We start from the raw sequence: 18,939 nt of genomic DNA on the forward strand, positions 1-18,939 counted from the left end.
TGACCCTGAACTGTCCAGTGTGTTTAAGTGCAAACCTATGAGCAAATGGTCAGTCGAAGAGATACAGGAGGCTATCGACGAACATCAGAGAGAAAGCCAGTCTCGCAGAATTCCCAGTACAGTTAAGCCCAGCACCCTTCAACTATCGACAAGTACCGCAGTTCCTAGTGTTGAAGTCATGGAAAGTGAAATCACTGCTATCAATGCTGCAGCAATCGCTCCTAGTAGCCAACCTAAGACAGTTGATCCAGTCTCGCCCAATTCTGATGCATTCGAACGTGTCCTCAGCATGTTAGAGAGAGTGCTGGAACACCAAACGAGAGTGTAGCGTTGGAGAGGCTTGAGCTGGTGTTTGGCCATCTGAGAGCCCATGGTCTAAAACTTGCCCCGAAGAAGTGCCACCTGTTACGTCAGAGTGTACGGTTCCTAGGGCATGTGATTGATGAGAGAGGGGTAACAGCTGATCCTGATAAAGTCCGAGCCATTACAGCAATAACCGAAACAGATCTAATGATGGAAGATGGAGTTACGCCATCTCAAAAAAAGATCAAGTCATTCCTGGGTATGGTTATGTTTTATCAGTGTTTCATACAGAACTGTTCTAGCATAGCTAAGCCCTTATTCACACTGACGGCAACACCAAAGGGACAAAAGATTAGCGGAACAAAGCCGTTTGCCTTCAGGAAACTGAACCCAAGTGATTGGAAGAGAGAACAGTGTGACTCCTTCAATCAGCTAAAATCTGCCCTTTTGGAATCCGTAGTGCTTGCACACCCAGATTTCAACCGCCCGTTTATCCTGTCAACACACGCCTCGTTGGATGGATTGGGAGCTGTACTTTCTCAAGTCCTGGAAGGCGAAACTAGAGCCCGCCCTGTCGCTTTCGCTAGTAAGGCCCTCACACGTGCCCAAAGCAATTACCCTGCTCACCGCTTGGAGTTCCTGGCCTTAAAGTGGTCTGTCTGTGACAAATTCAGCCACTGGCTTAGAGGTCAATCCTTTACTGTCTTGACGGATAACAATCCGTTAACTTACATCTTGACAAAGCCAAAGCTCGACGCGTGTGAGCAGAGGTGGGTCGCCAAGTTGGCACCATACAACTTCAGTATCCAGTACATCCCCGGGAACAAGAACATGGTGGCGGATGCGATGAGCCGACAACCTTTTGTCCAAGCACGTGCAAGTCAGAGGTTAGTAATGGAACCTTACAAAACCCTGTTGGACGAGGCCAATCACTTCAAAGAAGATGTAGTACAGCACGCTTTCCGAATCAGTGCTAAGAGTCAGACTGTTGAACCCCCATTCTCTGGCCAAGGGCAAGATTGTTTTTCGCTCTCTTCAGATGAAGTGTCGGCCATACTATTGAACCAGGTAGAGTGGAATGCAGGGCCGAAGGGAGAAGTGCATTATTGGCTGGCTCAGGATGTGCACAACTTGGTTCCAACTGGTCAGAGTGCGTTGCCAGTATTTACACTGAAAGAGCTTCAAGATAAACAGTCAGAAGATCCTGTTTTGTCACAAGTTCTTTCCTATGTCTCTCGTGGCAGGAGACCATCAAGACGCGAGAGGACAAAAGAGACACTGAAGACCCTGAAAACTCTTAAACAGTGGGAAAGATTGAAAATGTTAAATGGAGTTTTGTATCGTGTGTGCAAAGATCAATTGACAGGAAAGAAACGTTGGCAGTACATCGTCCCAGCTTCACTGACCGAACAAGTCCTGCAGGGAGTGCATGACGATGCTGGTCACCAGGGCCAGGCCAGAACACTTCACTTGACCAGGGAAAGATTCTTCTGGGTGGGCATGGAGCGAGACATCAGAGAGCATGTTAAGTGCTGTAAGCGCTGTGTGGTAAGCAAGACACCTGAGCCAGAGGCAAGGGCACCGCTCGAGAGTGTAAGAACAACCAGACCTCTGGAGCTGGTGTGTATTGACTTCTGGTCTGCAGAGGATCGCAAGGGCGGGAGTGTAGATGTGCTAGTGGTTACAGACCACTTTACAAAGATGGAACACACCTTTGCTTGCAACAATCAATCAGCCAAACAAGTAGCCCGCCAGCTGTGGGACAGATATTTTTGTATCTATGGCTTCCCGGAGAGGATCCATTCTGACCAGGGTGCGAGCTTTGAGAGTGTACTGATTCAGGAGTTGATGCAGCTTGCAGGTGTCAGGAAGTCGAGGACGACGGCTTACCACCCTATGGGGAATGGACACACGGAGCGGTTTAATCGCACACTAGGCAGTATGATACGGGCCTTATCCCCAAGAGTTAAACAAAAGTGGCCTCAGATATTACAGACACTGGCGTTCGCCTATAACTGCACCGCTCATGAATCAACAGGTTACGCACCATTTTACCTGATGTATGGAAGGATTCCTCGTCTGCCAATAGATGTTATGTTCCACAGTGTTGGAAGGGATGATGACATCACGGATTACGGCAGCTATGTTGCAAAGTTGAGAGATCATCTCAAGGAGGCTCTTGACCTAGTCAAGTCAATGCCAGTGCGAGTCAGCAACGACAGGCTGAATTCTATAATAGGAGGACAAAGGGATGTGACATTGAGGAAGGAGACAGAGTGCTGCTAGCCAACAAGGGTGAAAGGGGAAGGAGAAAACTGGCTGATAAGTGGGAATCGGTGCTCTATGTGGTAGTTTCTAAAGACCTCAGATGCCACACTTACCGTGTCAAGAATACCAGTACGGGTCAAGAGAAGGTAGTGCACCGTAACCTTATGTTGCAAGCCAACTTTCTGCCCCTTGTGGAAGGAGAAAATGAGTCTTTCCATGGTGACTCATTAACCAGCCATGAGCAGTCAGATGAAACCTTAACACGGAATTCTGCACTGGGGAGTGACCTTCCTGAAACAGAGCGTACTGCTGAGTGTGTCATGATCCCGCCTTCCTAGCGTCTGTGTCTCTTGTTCTGGCGGACGGGATGATGACAGCCCCATTTCTTGTGTTTGTGTTGGATGTCATGCGCTCTTTAGTCTTAGCCCCGCCCCCTTGTTTCCTTATTCATTATCCATCATTATTTTACGCCCTACACCTGTCTCCCTCGTTACCTCTCCTTAGTTGCTTCCCTATTTAAAGCCTTTGTGTTTGCTGTCTTGTGCTGCACCATTTTGTGACCCCCACCATCATGTTTTGTCTGCCCTGTGAGTTTATTTAGTTAAAATTGAGCTTTGTTTTTATCTTGTCATGTTGTGGTTCTGTTTCCCCCTCGAGGGATTTTTAGTTATGTTTTCATGTCTTATAAAATAAAGACTTTTTGGTTTAGAGCTGTCTGCATCTGGGTTCTGTCCATGAGTTTCATGACAGAACGGTGCAGCCAACAAAGAACCCAGCAGACAGCTCGCCTGGCACCTCTCCAGTGTGATCTCCCCGGGATCCCCTCCAGGGTTGATCTCCTCAGAGTCCCTCTCAAGGGTCGATGCCATTGGGGTCCCTTTCAAGGGTCGAAGCCGTCGGGGTCCCTCTCCAGGGTAGATGTACCTTCCAGGGGTCGATGCTGCTGGGTTCCCCTCAAGGGTCGATGCCACTGGTTTCCCCTCAGGGGTTGATGCCGTCGGGATCCCCTCCAGGGTCGATGCCTCTGGGATCCACACCAGAGACTGCCCGTCTGTGGCCCTCCCTAAGTCTGTTCCTGTTTCTGGGCCTCCAGTGTCTGTTCCTGTCTGTGGCCCTCCCGAGTGTGTTCCTGTCTGCGTGCCCCCCAGGTGATGTTCCTGGGCACGGGCCCTGTGGTGTCTGTTCCTGTCCGTGGCCCTTCTGAGTGTGTTCCTGTCTGCGGGCCCCCCAGGGGATGTTCCTGGGTGTGGTTCCTCTAGCATCTGTTCCTGCCTATGTGTGCTCCTGTCACTGGGCCTCAAGCGTGTTCCTTTGGACTTTTAGTTACTATTTTGCAGTGTTTTGATTCCGATTTTTATTATAATTGTTTTTGTTTTTGTCGTGTTTCCCCTTGGGGCCACCAGGTGGTGTCCCTTGGGGGAGGGGTTCTGTCATGATCCCACCTTCCTAGCGGCTGTGTCTCTTGTTCTGGCGGACGGGATGATGACAGCCCCACTTCTTGTGTTTGTGTTGGATGTCATGCGCCCTTCTGTCTTGAGTCTTAGCCCCGCCCCCTTGTTTCCTTATTCATTATCCCATCACTATTTTAGACCCTACACCTGTCTCCCTCGTTACCTCTCCTTAGTTGCTTCCCTATTTAAAACCTTTGTGTTTGCTGTCTCGTGCTGCACCGTTTTGTGACCCCCACCATCATGTTTTGTCTGCCCTGTGAGTTTTAGTTAAAATTGAGTTTTGTTTTTATCTTGTCATGTTTTGGTTCTGTTTCCCCCTCGAGGGATTTTTAGTTATGTTTTCATGTCTTATAAAATAAAGACTTTTTGGTTTAGAGCTGTCTGCATCTGGGTTCTGTCCATGAGTTTCATGACAGAGTGGGTGGCTTCCTTACCTGACACAGATGATTCGGTGCAAGGGCGAGTAGATACAGAGGAACAGGAGAGCGTAATGGATCCTGGAAAGCCTGAGAGTAAATCAGACGACCTGGTCCTGGAATCTGAAAGTAAATACCCTCGTTCCGACTCTTGTATCATTCCATCAAATCCAACAGACTGTCAAGACAGTGTACGTACAGCTGATGTAATACTCAGTGCTAAAGAGCAACCAAGATCCATCAGCACCTTGTCCTTTTCCAGTGCACCCCCTAAAGTGTCTGAAGTAGTGACCCAGGTACGAACACGGGTTGGCAGGTTAGTTAGACCTGTAAATAGACTGATTCAGAATATGACTCAGAGGACAATTCACAACGCAGTCAAATATGTTACTAAGTCCCTTTCATGTTAAGAGGTTTCAAGTTAAATGGGTTTAGTCATAAGAATATGAGGCAGGCAGAAAAAAGTCATTTGAGTCAAATTGAGTGGTGTTTAAGGCACCTCTTGAGCAAAAGAATATCTGAGAGTCTGATCAACTTTCTTTTGTTCTTTGTCCCGTGATGTTTGGGTAACATGTATGATGCATGACGAAATGGTGTGGCCGGTAACAAATGACTTGCCTTATTTGCTCCTTTATTGAACTGACAGAAGTGTAGTGGCACAAGTTTTGTGAAGTTAAGGGGAGAGTATGTAGCCAGTTTGCTGAGACATCTGTTTAATTTGATATTTTTTCATGTCCAAGGAGAAATGTTCTGTAAATTTAGTTAACTTCAGCAAAACTTGTAATAAATTCATTTTTATTAAGTTCTATTCTCATTAGTTCCGATCGGGAGTTCCTATCAGTTGTTGTAGGTGGGGCCTTAATTAGTGAGACACCAAAGAGAAATATGTCGCTTCTCCTTTAAGCGTTCGCGCTCAGATGCATGGTGTATGCGAATGGAGAAGCAGAGGTAGTTTTTCTCTCTCGTATTTATCTTGCATTAACTGTCTCTTTGTAAAATAATCATTACATATATGAAGTTAAAACACTCTTAAGAGTTTCTGTCGTAATTCGCATCCGTGCGATTAGCTTATTTTCCTTGAAAGTGGTACTTTTAACAATATTAAATTTAGTGTTTTGTTTGCAAGTGTATCTTTCCACGCAGGAATGAGAGAGTATACCTTTTGAGATGTCTGTGTGTACTAATATTGCCTCACATTACTCTGTTTAAGGTATGTTGTTTCGATCTGTGATCATTAATTTAAATGTCTGTGTAATTTGTGAATTTATTCGTGAATTTATTTAGAATGCATGTGTATTTCAGTGTATACTATGCTATCCTTATACAAATTGCCTTGTGGTATATTTGACATATTTACACAGTGTGTTCATGCAAAAAAGAACTTTACTGTACACATAGTGGTTCAACGATCAGATGTTGATGCAATTTAGTTTATAGAACATGTTGCGTATGCATTCTTATGGGTTTACAGCATATTTGAATGTTAACTTTTACAAATGTTATGCATTTTCTATTTTGTTTTATTTGCGCTGTCGTGTTATGTGAGAATTGAGCATTTAATTAACTCATATTAAGAGAAATATGTCGCTTCTCCTTTAAGCGTTCGCGCGCGGATGCATGGTGTATGCGAATGGAGAAGCAGAGGAATGAGAGAGTATACCTTTTGAGATGTCTGTGTGTACTAATATTGCCTCACATTACTCTGTTTAAGGAATAAATCCATCTGCATATCCATCGCCCTGTTTGTGGTTGCGTTTCTGTGGTGTCCGGAGGTGACCACTTGAAGTCTGCTACACAATTGATAGTAAAAAATCATTGCTTTCTTGTACGTTGGCTACTGTGTATAGACCCCCTGGTCACAACACTGATTTTCTGATAGAGTTTGCGGACTTCCTATTGGACCTATTGGTTAACGTTGATAAAGTACTAATTGTCGGAGACTTTAATATCCACGTAGATAGTGCTAACGATGCATTAGCAGTGGCGTTTACAGAGCTATTACACTCTTTTGGAGTAACACAACACATCAATGGACCCACTCATCGATTTAATCACACACTAGACTTGATTATATCTCACGGAGCCGATCTAACCAATATAGATATTATACCTCAAAGCGACGATGTCACTGATCACTATCTTATAACATGTACACTGCGCACTGCAGAAATCAGCCGTTTAACTTGTTATCGACAGGGTGGAGCAATTACCTCGACTACTAAAGATAGTTTCGCAAAGAGCTTGCCAGATCAGACTCCTTTAATAACCATACCAATAAATACAGAATCGCTCGATGACATGACCAGCAAATTGGGCACTATTTTCTCTAATACATTAGAAGCAATGATTTCATGAATTTTTTTACAGAGAAAATCGAAAACATACTAGACAAAATAGTAAAAACTCAACCTCCAAGTCTGTCCTATAAATTAGTACCAACCATCGCCCCAAAAGAAAGGCTACAGTGTTTTTCACCTATACAACAGGAAGATTTAATTAAACTTATTGCAACATCTAAACCTACAACTTGCTTATTAGACCCCATACCAACTAAATTATTAAAAGAGTTATTACCTGTTGCAATTGAGCCCATTTATAACATTATCAACTCGTCAATTAATCTAGGCCATGTCCCAGGACCCTTTAAACTGGCCGACATTAAGCCTCTTATCAAGAAACCAAACTTAGACCCCAATGAACTAGGAAACTATAGACCGATTTCAAATCTCCCTTTCCTGTCTAAAATACTAGAAAAAGTAGTCTCCACTCAGTTGTGCTCTTTCTTACAAAATAATGACATACACGAAAAATTCCAGTCAGGCTTTAGACAGCATCATAGTACTGAAAATGCGCTCGTTAAAATTACAAACGACCTGCTTAAAGCATCAGATAAAGGTAACATCTCACTCCTAGTCCTGCTGGACCTTAGTGCTGCGTTCGATACTGTAGACCATAAAATACTTCTAGATCGCTTACACAATTATACCGGTATTCAGGGACAGGCACTACAATGGTTCAGCTCTTACTTATCAGATAGACATCAATTTGTCCATTTAAATGGGGAATCATCAAATCTAACGCAAGTAAATTATGGATTACCTCAGGGATCGGTTTTAGGACCCTTGCTATTCTCCATATACATGCTGCCCCTTGGAAACATTATTAGAAAACATGGAATTAGCTTCCACTGTTATGCAGATGATACTCAGCTATATATCTCATCAAGACCAGATGATTCCTTCCAACTATCCAAATTGGCAGAGTGCATCGACGATATAAAGCATTGGATGACTTGTAATTTCCTTCTTTTAAATTCTAATAAAACAGAAATATTACTTATCGGACCAAAGACACGTGAGCAGAATATTTCGGATTATGACCTGCAAATTGAAGGCTGCACTGTTACTCCAACAAATACAGTTAAAGACCTTGGCGTTATATTAGACAGCAACCTGTCATTTAAAAATCACATCTCAAATGTCACAAAAACAGCCTTCTTCCACCTTAGAAATGTTGCCAAATTACAAAATATTTTATGTGTGGCTGACGCAGAGAAGCTTATTCATGCATTTGTGACCTCAAGACTTGACTACTGTAATGCACTCTTAGTGGTTGTCCTGCATCATCAATAAACAAACTACAGTTAGTTCAGAAGCAGCTGCCAGAGTTCTAACCAGGTCCAGAAAATACGATCACATAACCCCAATGTTATCAACCCTTCACTGGTTACCCATTAAGTATCGTATTGACTTTAAAGTTCTTTTAATTACTTATAAAGCCTTAAACGGTTTAGCCCCTACCTACATAACAGAGCTTCTACCACACTACAACCCATCACGCTCTCTAAGATCTCAAAACTCCAGACTTTTGATAACACCTAGAATAACTAAATCCACCAAAGGGGGTAGAGCTTTCTCATACGTAGCACCTAAACTCTGGAATAGCCTCCCCGATACTATTCGAGGGTCAGACACACTCTCCCAATTTAAATCTAGATTAAAGACACATCTTTTCAGCCAAGCATTCACTAAACATAGCTAATGAACAGCAGCTACGCTAATTATTCTCTTTCTGCCCTCGCCTCGGGATGCCCATCCCGAGGTAGGGAGAGATTCCGCCAGGCCCAGATGAACGTCATATGCCCATCCACAACTAGAGATTACGCCAGCTACATCGGAAAATCCCGTCCATCCTCTGCGAGAGCCTGGGACTGACTGACCATCCCAGCTCCATCCAAGGCAATTCCATCACCACCCAAGAAAAGGCGACCATCTGCCGGCCCAGCTCAGACAATTCCATCCCCAACCGAGAGCAAAGACGGACTACCTGTCACATAAATGCTAAATTTACAATACTTGGTATTTAATGCTAAACTTACATCACATGACAGCAGTTTGAAGTTATGGCTGCACTCAGTGACTTTGATTGGAGGTTGCTGGGTGGGTGTTGTAGGGAGTGGGGGGGCTTGTTGGTTGTGGTTCGGGGCGTTTCATTTGTTGGGACTGTGTGGGTCTGGTCTGGTTGGTCTTGTTTTGTGTCGATGTCGGACAACAGAGGAATAAAGTTAATTATGCCATTACTACTTTTCCCTGGTTGTTCCTCTGTTGTCTGTGTTGATCGCGGAATGGGACCGGGTTGGACCTGCACGGTTTCGGCGGGTGGGGCTTCCTGGGTCGCGGCTCGTGGGCTCTCCCTGTTCTTCGTGGACGTTGCTCGGTGGCTTTGGTCGGGGTCACTGAGTGCAGCATGACACGTCAGAGGAGATCTGGCCCTCCCGGCTGAGCCTGGTTTCTCCCGAGGGTTTTTTTTCTCCATTTATTCATCATTGGAGTTTGGGTTCCTTGCCACAGCAGTGCAGTGTTGGCTTGCTCACCGGGAGACTGCATTTATTTATTTATTCATTTATTTATTAGATATTATTTATTATAATGATCTTGCTTGGTCTATACACACCATGCACTGTGCTGTGTTTTACCTATATGTGTTTTTCTTATTTGCTCCTGTAAAGCTGCTTTGGAACAATGCACATTGTGAAAAGCGCTATATAAATAAAATTGAATTGAATCAAAGACACCATATACAATAACCGAGCAACAAGACAATGAAACATGAGGGCATTTTAAAGGGAAGACAAACGAAGGGTAATCAACGAGGGCAGGTGGGAAACATTAGACACGGCAGGGAAGCAATACATGAAACAAGAGGGGCGGGGCCAATGACAAGACACGAGAAAGCACATGAAATGTCAAAAAGGTAAACACCCCATGGCTTCTCACACTAAACATAAGGCTTTGCCACGACTCTGCCACAGGACCAAGAAAACCATGATAAGATAAGGCAGAGTCGTGACAGAAGCCCCCCCCTTTAATGAGCACCTCCAGGTGCTCACCAAGGGGTAGGCTAACGAGACAAGACCGACTGGGTGACAGAAAAGACAAGGCAAAATAACGAAAACAAAATCAAGGGCAAACATGACAGAAAAACAACAGGACTAGGGTGGGACATCAAAAATAATAAACATGGGGGGGGACAGACAAGGGTTCATGGGAGGAACAGTCTTAGTCCCTGATTGCGCCTTAGGGCGCGGAGTTCTGGGGGAATTAGGTGGAGAAGTCCTGGGGGGGACACGGGGCGGAGTGCCGGCTGGAAGGTCGGCTGGAAGGCCGGCTGGGCCGAGCTAGACGCTGGCCAGCTGGACAGGGATTGATGCCGGCTTTCTCATAAACATGCACAGGATCATAAAAATAATTCTCCAGGGGCCCAGCTTAGCGGGAACAGGGCAGGCCAACTGCTACTCGGGAGGTAGTCTAAACCACAATTAACATCAACCTCAAACACCACACGCACACCATAACGAGGTTGTGTACAACACACACAGCAATCTGTGAAGCACACTAAGGAAAGCAACTAGCCTTCCCTGCCCGTCACTGGCTCGATTAGGGTTGAACGACGACCACACACTATATGGTTGCTCCAACAAACGCCGTGGCTTAACGTATTAGCTAGTATTCACACGCCCACTTTGGTTGCAATTACTGCAAGCGAGCTCTGCAGCAAACTTGCCACAATGTTGATGCCACCAGCACCACTCTACTCGAACTGAACACCAGCAGGAACGGAAAGGAAATGCCAGAAATCGAACTCCGAATCAACTATACATCACCACGCCTATCAAAATAAGAGTGCTTAAATAGTATGCTGCTTACAACCCATTGGTCTGCCAATCACACTCAACCTGGGACCAGCGCAGATAGTTTATTCAACCTGCCACACTTGCAAGACATTTAGTAACATTTTATTGGAGGAATATAGAAGGCCCATCCATTGATAATTGGTTAAAAGATTTATCACATTGTATTGCACAATGATAAAAAATAACCTATAGTATAAAGGGCAGACTAAAAGAGTACTATAAAATATGGTATCTTTTTATAGATTCCTGAGATATAGATTGTCATGGTTTGTGCTTAGTGTGCCTTAGTTTTGTCTTTGTGTTGATGTTTTGTTTTGTGGTGAGTACATGGCATTGTTTGACAGCCAGCCATGTGCTTAGAATACTAACATGCCTAAGACACTTGCACAGTACTGTTTAGTTTACACATTTATCAGTTCCTAATGAAAGTTAATCAAGAAGTGCTGAACAGCTCAACTGGAACTGCACAAGAATATGTAATATTTTTTGTTACATAAACTTATTTTTGTAAGATCCAGGGTGTGCAAATTGGGGGGTGGTTACGTTGGGATTGGGGATCAGATTTCAGGGAGTGAATTCCCACCTCAGAAGGCAGAGATTAGGCGTTCCTGAGAGCAGCTTCAACCACATATGCACATTTCATACTTGAATAATGTGGCATTTTTGCATCTGTGGTTTAGAAATATTAAAAATGTCCCTAATTAGAGTCCCACCAGTGAATCACAGCCATTTACACCACTTGTAAGATCCATCCATACAGTTTGATCCACCACAAAACAGTTCAGTCAGTGATAAGATTTGGCAAATTTGACAAATCGGGTATTAAAGCAGGATTTGATTAGCCAAGATTGTGTTGATTAGCTAAGACTGTGTGAAATACACAGTGTTGAGGAACCTACTTTGAAACTGTAGTTAGATAAGCTACAAGCTACTCATCAATAAAAGTAGTTAAGTTACAGCTTAGCTACCCATCTGAAAAAGTAGTTAGTTACACTACAAGTTACTATAAAAAGTAGCTAGCTACATTGAAACTACTTTGATTTTAAGTGTCATTGTATATTAAGAATAACTGAATTATTGTTAATGAAAAATGTTTTAAGAAAACAATGTTTAAAACAATGTAATACAATACAGTTATGATTTCAGTGTTTATGGTTTTGATAGAACGAATCAAGCATCCATACTAAGCTTCACTGAAAATCGCTTCATTTTTTTGACACAAGCATCGGAACTTTGGTGTCACAGCTAACATCACTAATTTATTATTATTATAAGTAGTAGTATTTCACAAGAACGCCGTGAACTGACGTGATGTTAGCAGTAGCTAATGTTACTTCTACACACAGCAATATGTATGTTCACTCCTTGAATCAATGTTTTCTGTTTGGGGGAGAAAAGTTTCACAGGCGTCGAGGGGTCTGGTCTTTTTATATTATTTGACTAAAACTAACACTTTTAAGTATTACTACAGTATTTAGAGTAGAATACCTTCAAAACACTGGTAAAACAGGCTTAGGCCATGTTCAGACATTACTTCTTTTTTGACAAGAAAAAGTTGACTGTTGAGTGCAGTTACACTATTATTGCAGCTAGCGTTGCATTCGGAAGAAAAATTAGACGATAGAGATGGACCATCTTTAGCCGTTCTTGGCATATTTATTTTCCTAGCTGCCGACACATCATTCTCACGGTCAGACAGCCTTCAGTAAGAGAAGAACCGTGAACCAAAAGGGACAAACATAACGCGAACGCGTTACCTCTGCAGCCTACACTCTAGTGCCCTCCTGTGGCACACACATATGCATAATACAGAACAGTACAGCATTACATCAATATACAACTGAGGACATAATGAACATATTTTAACACCCCCACTTGTACTCGGGTTGCTATACAAACAAAAATAGAAGGTAGAATGAATGTGGACCCGTCATACACATATCAATCTCCAAAAAGAGCACCTGCAAACCTATACAGTTTCAACTTATTTACAGGTTTGGTCATTACATCAGCAATCATGTTATCAGTAGAACAATACATCAAGGTCACTCTTCCCTCATTCACAATAGACCTAATAAAGTGATACTTTATGTCTATGTGTTTGCATCTCCGTCTGTTTACAGGATTCTTGGAGAGAGCAATTGTTCCCTGATTGTCCTCATGTACTACAGTTTGTGTGTACTTGTAGTTATCTATACCTTCTTTCTCTTGGTAACCCTCTGGTGGATTAATGTAGATCTCATAGTCTATGGGAGCGTGCAAGTATGCTGTTTTCACGTCCATTTGATGCAGGAATAAATTTTCCTGTGCTGCTTTCTGTAGCACCACCCTTACACTTGTCAGGTCTGCCGTGGGTGAAAATGTCTCCCCATAGTCTATTCCCATTCTTTGATTGTAACCCTTAGCCACAAACCGCGCTTTGTATTTATCTTTTCCATCTACATCAGTCTTAATAGAATAAACCCATCTACCCCCCACCGTATTCTTGCCTATTGGCAGTGTCGTCGGGGTAAACGTTTTGTTCTCGTTTAGAGACTGAATTTCCTCATCCATAGCCTTTACCCATTCTTTTGAGTTAGTTGACCTCATTGCCCCCTCAAAAGTCTGTGGGATGCCACACACCGCTCTGCAGCAATAGTCTACCGTGATATTAATCCCATCACTATCACTGTCTTCAGTTACGAAGTCATCTAAGTAACTCAGTGTTTTCCTTTCTCTAGTCGGATACCTCCTACTCTCGGGTTCACCACTTGTCACACTCTGTTGTGTTTGATTGTGGTCACTAGACCTCGTTACTTCACCTAGACTATCACTATGTGTACTTGGCTCTGGAGCATTTTCTGTACTCCTACTCTATGTGATCTCACCAGTCTTGGGTTTCACACTACCATAGCAATCGCTTAGATCTGGCTCACCTGTCTGTGTCTGTTTTTCCACAGCTGCCTTGCTTACAAACTTCACTAGCCCGTGTTTTTGTACTTTGTTTGTATCTGGATGATACACCAAATATGCCGGGCTGTTCTTGTCATAACCTACAAAACGACCCTGGTAAAACCTGGAATCAAATTTTCCCTTGTCCTGTTTGTACGTGTAGCATACAGATCCAAACTTTTGCATTTTTGACACATTAGGCTTTTTGTCTGTCATCGACTCATAAGGAGTCTGTCCTGTACGCCTGTTAAAACACCTGTTGCATACCATTGCTGCTGTTTGTACTGCGTAGTTCCATAGCTGCTTTGGTAGTGCACTTTCAACTATCATGCACCTACCCATTTCAAAAAGAGTACGCCAACTTCTCTCTGCGGTTCCGTTTTGGTGTGGGGAATACGGAGCTGACGTTTCGTGTCTAATTTTGTTTTTCCTTAATAGTGCTTGAAAGTCATTGCACATAAACTCTGTTCCGTTGTCGGATCTTATGCACCTCACTTTCCCATAAGGGGATACATCTGCTAGGAACTTTTCAGTAGCCTGTACGGTGTCGCTTTTCCTCTTTAGGAAATACACGAACACTGCGCTCGAGTAATCGTCAGTGAATGACTGCACATATTTGTAACCATCTATCGACTCTGTGGCTACTGGACCTGCAAGGTCTGTGTGTACCATCTGTAAGGGAGCCTTTGCTCTGGTATCAGGGTCCCTATTTCTGGTTTGGACAAACTTTCCCTGAATACACACCTCACACTCTTGTTCAGGCCTGCCTGTTTTACCCTTGATCTGCATACCTTCAACAACACCCTGCAACTTAAAAACATCGTCATAGTTACAGTGGCCTAAAATCTCGTGCCATGTTTGCATGTCGTGACATATATTACACTTATCGTTAGATTCAGTTTCAGTATGCAAATAATACAACTTGCCATATACGTGTATGTTAAATCTGGTACCGTCTCTGGTTATCAGGGTGTCTTTATCTTCTTTAAAGACAACCGTAGCCCCACTTGTGGTCGCCGCCTTCACTGAAAAGATGCTTTGGGGGTAGGACGGTACAAATAAAGCATCTTTCAGCACCGCCTTGCGTTGCTGTCCTTTGCTGTCAATGAGGAAAACCTCAGCATTTCCCTTCCGCTGTGCGATCCCATTGCACCGGGTGCCGTCTGCCAGCTCGACACTGTGCATTTCTGGCCTGAACGTGCTGTCGAAACTCTTGAACATGGTTCTGTCCGTGATGATATGAGAGGTAGCCCCCGTATCCACCAGTAGACCCTTCTCCTGGATGCTGCACGTCGGCTGTCGCTGGACACCGGTTCCTCCATCTCTCATTTTGAACGCGTAGTCTTCGACATCTTCTGAGGCTTTACTCGCACCATCCTTTTTGTCTTTAATGTTCTTACGCCTACACGTTGCGTCTTTGTGTGTGTCGCTTCTGCAGATACTACACCATGTTTTCTGTCGACATCCTCTAGCTCGATGGCCTTTGGTACCACACTTGAAGCACACTATCTCTGTGTCGTCTTTGATCCAGCCACGTGTGCTCGTCTTTTCGGGCCGCCGTCCAGGCTTCCCTTGAGTCTTCATCACAGTCGCGCGAATCAGCTGCTTTTATCTTTTCTGTTTCTTCAAAACTACGTAGTTTAGTCTTGAACTCCGCAAATGTGGTTTTATCATCTGTATGCGCCACATGTATTGCGAATGGCTTAAAACTCTCAGGCAGTCCCTTTAAGACCATAGCCACTAGCAGTCCGTCTCCTAACGTTTCACCTGCGTTTCGCAGTGCTGTGATGGCAGTCTCTGCTCTGATGATATAGTCCATTACACTTTCATCGTTTGTCTTTTGAAGCGATGTCAACGTGGTGTACAAACTGATTATGCGGGGCTTTCCCCTCCCTGCATAATACTCCCTCAATATTTCCAGAGCTTTTCTTCCGTTGTTGGGTGCATCCCTCATAACTAATGATAGGCTTTTGTCATCTAACAGTAAAATCAATTCAGCATATGCGTCAGCATTTTTCTTTGCATCCACTGCTATCTCGGCTTCCGACTGTGGTTCTTTTAGCACCGTGTCCTTTAGCCCTGATAAATGAAAATGTCCCAACATTTTAGTCTCCCAAAGCTCATACTTAGTCTCATCTCCGTCGAACGTCAATCGAGGCAAACTGTACGTTCTCCGTTGTTCCGTCATGTTAGCACGCGGTCCGTCGCAACTTTTTAAACGGTTAAAAACAACGAACTTCTCCTTCGAACAACTCCTGGGCCCATAACCTGTTTTGAGTGCAGTTACACTATTATTGCAGCTAGCGTTGCATTCGGAAGAAAAATTAGACGATAGAGATGGACCATCTTTAGCCGTTCTTGGCATATTTATTTTCCTAGCTGCCGACACATCATTCTCACGGTCAGACAGCCTTCAGTAAGAGAAGAACCGTGAACCAAAAGGGACAAACATAACGCGAACGCGTTACCTCTGCAGCCTACACTCTAGTGCCCTCCTGTGGCACACACATATGCATAATACAGAACAGTACAGCATTACATCAATATACAACTGAGGACATAATGAACATATTTTAACATTGACAAAGGTGCTTTTTTAGTAAAAAAAAAAAAAACGCTGGCATCGTCATGAACGTCATGACTTCGGAGGCACGAAGGCAGCCCAGAGAAACAGATAGACAGCGTAACGGGAAGTCTATTTGAATTATAAATGAAGTACGTCTTGCAATAACTAATCACATATTTAAAAACTGCAATACGAATTTCTCGCTAGAAATGCAATCAGAAGTTGCTGAAAGTGAAAATTAAACTTAGATTTATACAAAACTATCCCCCAACGGGCGTTTCGGCCTCCATTTTATTTTTTCGAGCTTGAGCCTTCTCGACCAATCACGTTCCTCGCATGTTGCTATGGAAACGACAGGTCTCTGTCATTGGTTTGCTGTGACAAAGGAGCATGACGTGGAGCAATTTTTCAGAAGTTTAACTTTTTTTCAAACTCAAAAGACGCTCTGCACTGCAAAAAATGACTTTCTTCCTTAGTCTTTTTTTTCTTTTTCTTTTTTTCTTGTTTTCCAGTAAAAATGTCTACAATTTTTTTTGCTTGTTTTAAGCACAAATTCACTGAAATTTCTTTTTTTTTTGCTCATCAAGAAAATGCTTCTTGATTCAAGAATGTTTTGACATTTTTAATGGAAAACAAGAAAGTAAGAAAGTCATTTTTGCAGTGTGGGGTCTCATTTAGAAACGTTGCGTACGCCACTTTCCACTGAAAGGTTGTGATCTATTAAAAACAAACTTGACGGGAGAATGTGCGCACCTGTAAGTAAACTCTGAACTATGGGTACGCACATTCTGGAGACAACGGGAGACATAAATGGAGTTAGTGAGCTTAGATTGCAGAAAGTAAGTATGATAAAAACAATTATAAACACCATTGCCTCACACACATTTAATTTGACCTCATATCCGTTAAAGATCCACATTATCACAAATATTAAATCAGCAGAGTTATTTGTGTTATTTGAGTAAATATTTAATCAGCGCTGTGTCACCGTCACACTATGAGTGCATGAGGGAGGAGATGATCCGACTGAATAGGGACAGCATCAAATACGATAACTGCAGAACACCGTGTAAATCAGGGGTCTTCAACTACTTTTCTTTGAGGGCCAGATTCCAAAAGTATAAATAGGATGCGGGCCAGTTTTTTTAACATATTCTCTTTTCTTCTGTTATTTTGTTTTTCTGTTATTGTGTTTTGTTCCTTTTATACTGTTTTTGTTGCTGTTACTTATAGGCCATGATTAAAACATGCACACAAATATTGCATCCAGTATTTGTGCCTTTTCATGATATTCAATTAAAAGGGATATTGTCTTTTTAATCTTATTTTATATTCCTTAATGCGTTACTTTACCCCAAAATTGCTACTAATTTACTCGCCCACAGTCCCTCCAGTACATCGAGATGTGGGTGGCATTGCTTTTATGAAGAAGATATTTAAGATATTTGGTTGAATTAAAGTTAAATCAATAAAAGTAAAAAATGCAAATTCATTCAACACAAAAGTAATCCCTGCCCCTTGTGACGTTAAATTTGCGTCTTATAAAGCGAGTCAATTGATCTGTGCAAGAAACTGAACGCTATTATCACATCTTCGGGTAAATTCAGATAGCATTCATGTGCCCCACGCACTTATAGGGCAGAGCCTTTGTATAGTGCGAGTTCTGGGGGGATATGAACAGCTGTTAATACAGCTGTTAAACAGCTTCGTAAATATAGCCGTTCTTCATAATGAATGCAATAATAAAAACAACACCGTTTCCCCCTTATCTGAGACAACCGTTCACGGGGTGTATCCTTCCTACAGTTAGCCTACTTTCAAGGGCACAAAACGCGTTTTAGAAAACGACCCATCGCGTGCGCAAACCGATTGCATGTGGCTGTGCAATGCATTGCGGATTATAACGTTGTAAATAACATTAAGTTTCTTGGACTGACCGATCAAATCGCTTTAAGACGTGAAACATTATGAGCCGCGGGAATTACTTTCGTTTTGAATGTAGCAGCGTTTTGGACATTTAAAGGTGTGGCGTCTCAGGAGGATGTGCATTTAAAGCACACCGTTCTTAAAGTCTCTCCACTTATTTGAAATGTTAAGGCGGAATCATGTCAAGATGATTGACGGGCCGCCAGTTGACTAGCCCTGGTGTAAATTAATACTAAATATATTTTCCTTAAAGTCGCAGTTCTTGATTAACAGCGGCCACTAGCGTTGTATTATAGATTTGCCACGAATCGCTCAGTCCAAACACAAAGGTGGCCACCACAGTACAAAAAGATGTCGTTCTCATGTTGACGCAGGGAAGAGATTTTGCGGGAATTAGATAGATTGCAGAAAGAGCTATGTCTTATGTATTACAGAAAATAAAAGGTTTGTGGGTTTAAAGTTTAAAGTTTAAAAAGGATAAAAGTCAGGCAGGAGCTAGGACCTGTGTTAATATTATAAAGACTTTCCAGCAGAGACGCGTTAGGACCTGCGGTACTAAGGCTTTTAGCAGAGATACTCACATATATCTATGGAGATACTTTCCAGCAGAGAGACGTTGGAGAGAAAGACAGTCTAAAAATCACCCCCGAGGAGGTTGCTTTGATTCGGATCAGTATGTGAGTAACATAGCAAGATATGTTGTTGTTGTAATATTAGCTTTGTGACGGAGCAGTTTTGAGCATCATTGTTTATCTGGAAACGCTTTAATATTGTACTCGTCCAGATACTTGAGAGAGAGAGAGAGAGAGAGAGAGAGAGAGAGAGAGAGAGAGAGAGAGAGAGAGAGAGAGAGAGAGAGAGAGAGAGAGAGAGAGAGAGAGAGAG

General features: G+C 42.9%; 2 protein-coding genes across 3 annotated transcripts in view; both read right to left on the reverse strand.

The window, feature by feature from the left end:
* The window catches only part of fgd (faciogenital dysplasia), a 78,379-nt gene extending 70,348 nt beyond the window's left edge, over positions 1-8,031 (reverse strand). The window contains exons 1-2 of the mRNA XM_057355923.1: positions 4,638-8,031; positions 4,457-4,561 (exon numbers count right to left, since the gene is read on the reverse strand). Of these exons, the coding sequence (XP_057211906.1) occupies positions 4,457-4,561; positions 4,638-4,679 (147 nt within the window). The 5' untranslated portion in view covers positions 4,680-8,031. The remainder of the gene's footprint in view (positions 1-4,456; positions 4,562-4,637) is intronic.
* The window catches only part of brpf1 (bromodomain and PHD finger containing, 1), a 342,746-nt gene that overhangs the window by 96,880 nt on the left and 226,927 nt on the right, over positions 1-18,939 (reverse strand). The window lies entirely within an intron of this gene.

This window comes from Triplophysa rosa, linkage group LG17 (genome assembly GCF_024868665.1).
Source record: "Triplophysa rosa linkage group LG17, Trosa_1v2, whole genome shotgun sequence".
NCBI classification, from domain to species: domain Eukaryota; kingdom Metazoa; phylum Chordata; class Actinopteri; order Cypriniformes; family Nemacheilidae; genus Triplophysa; species Triplophysa rosa.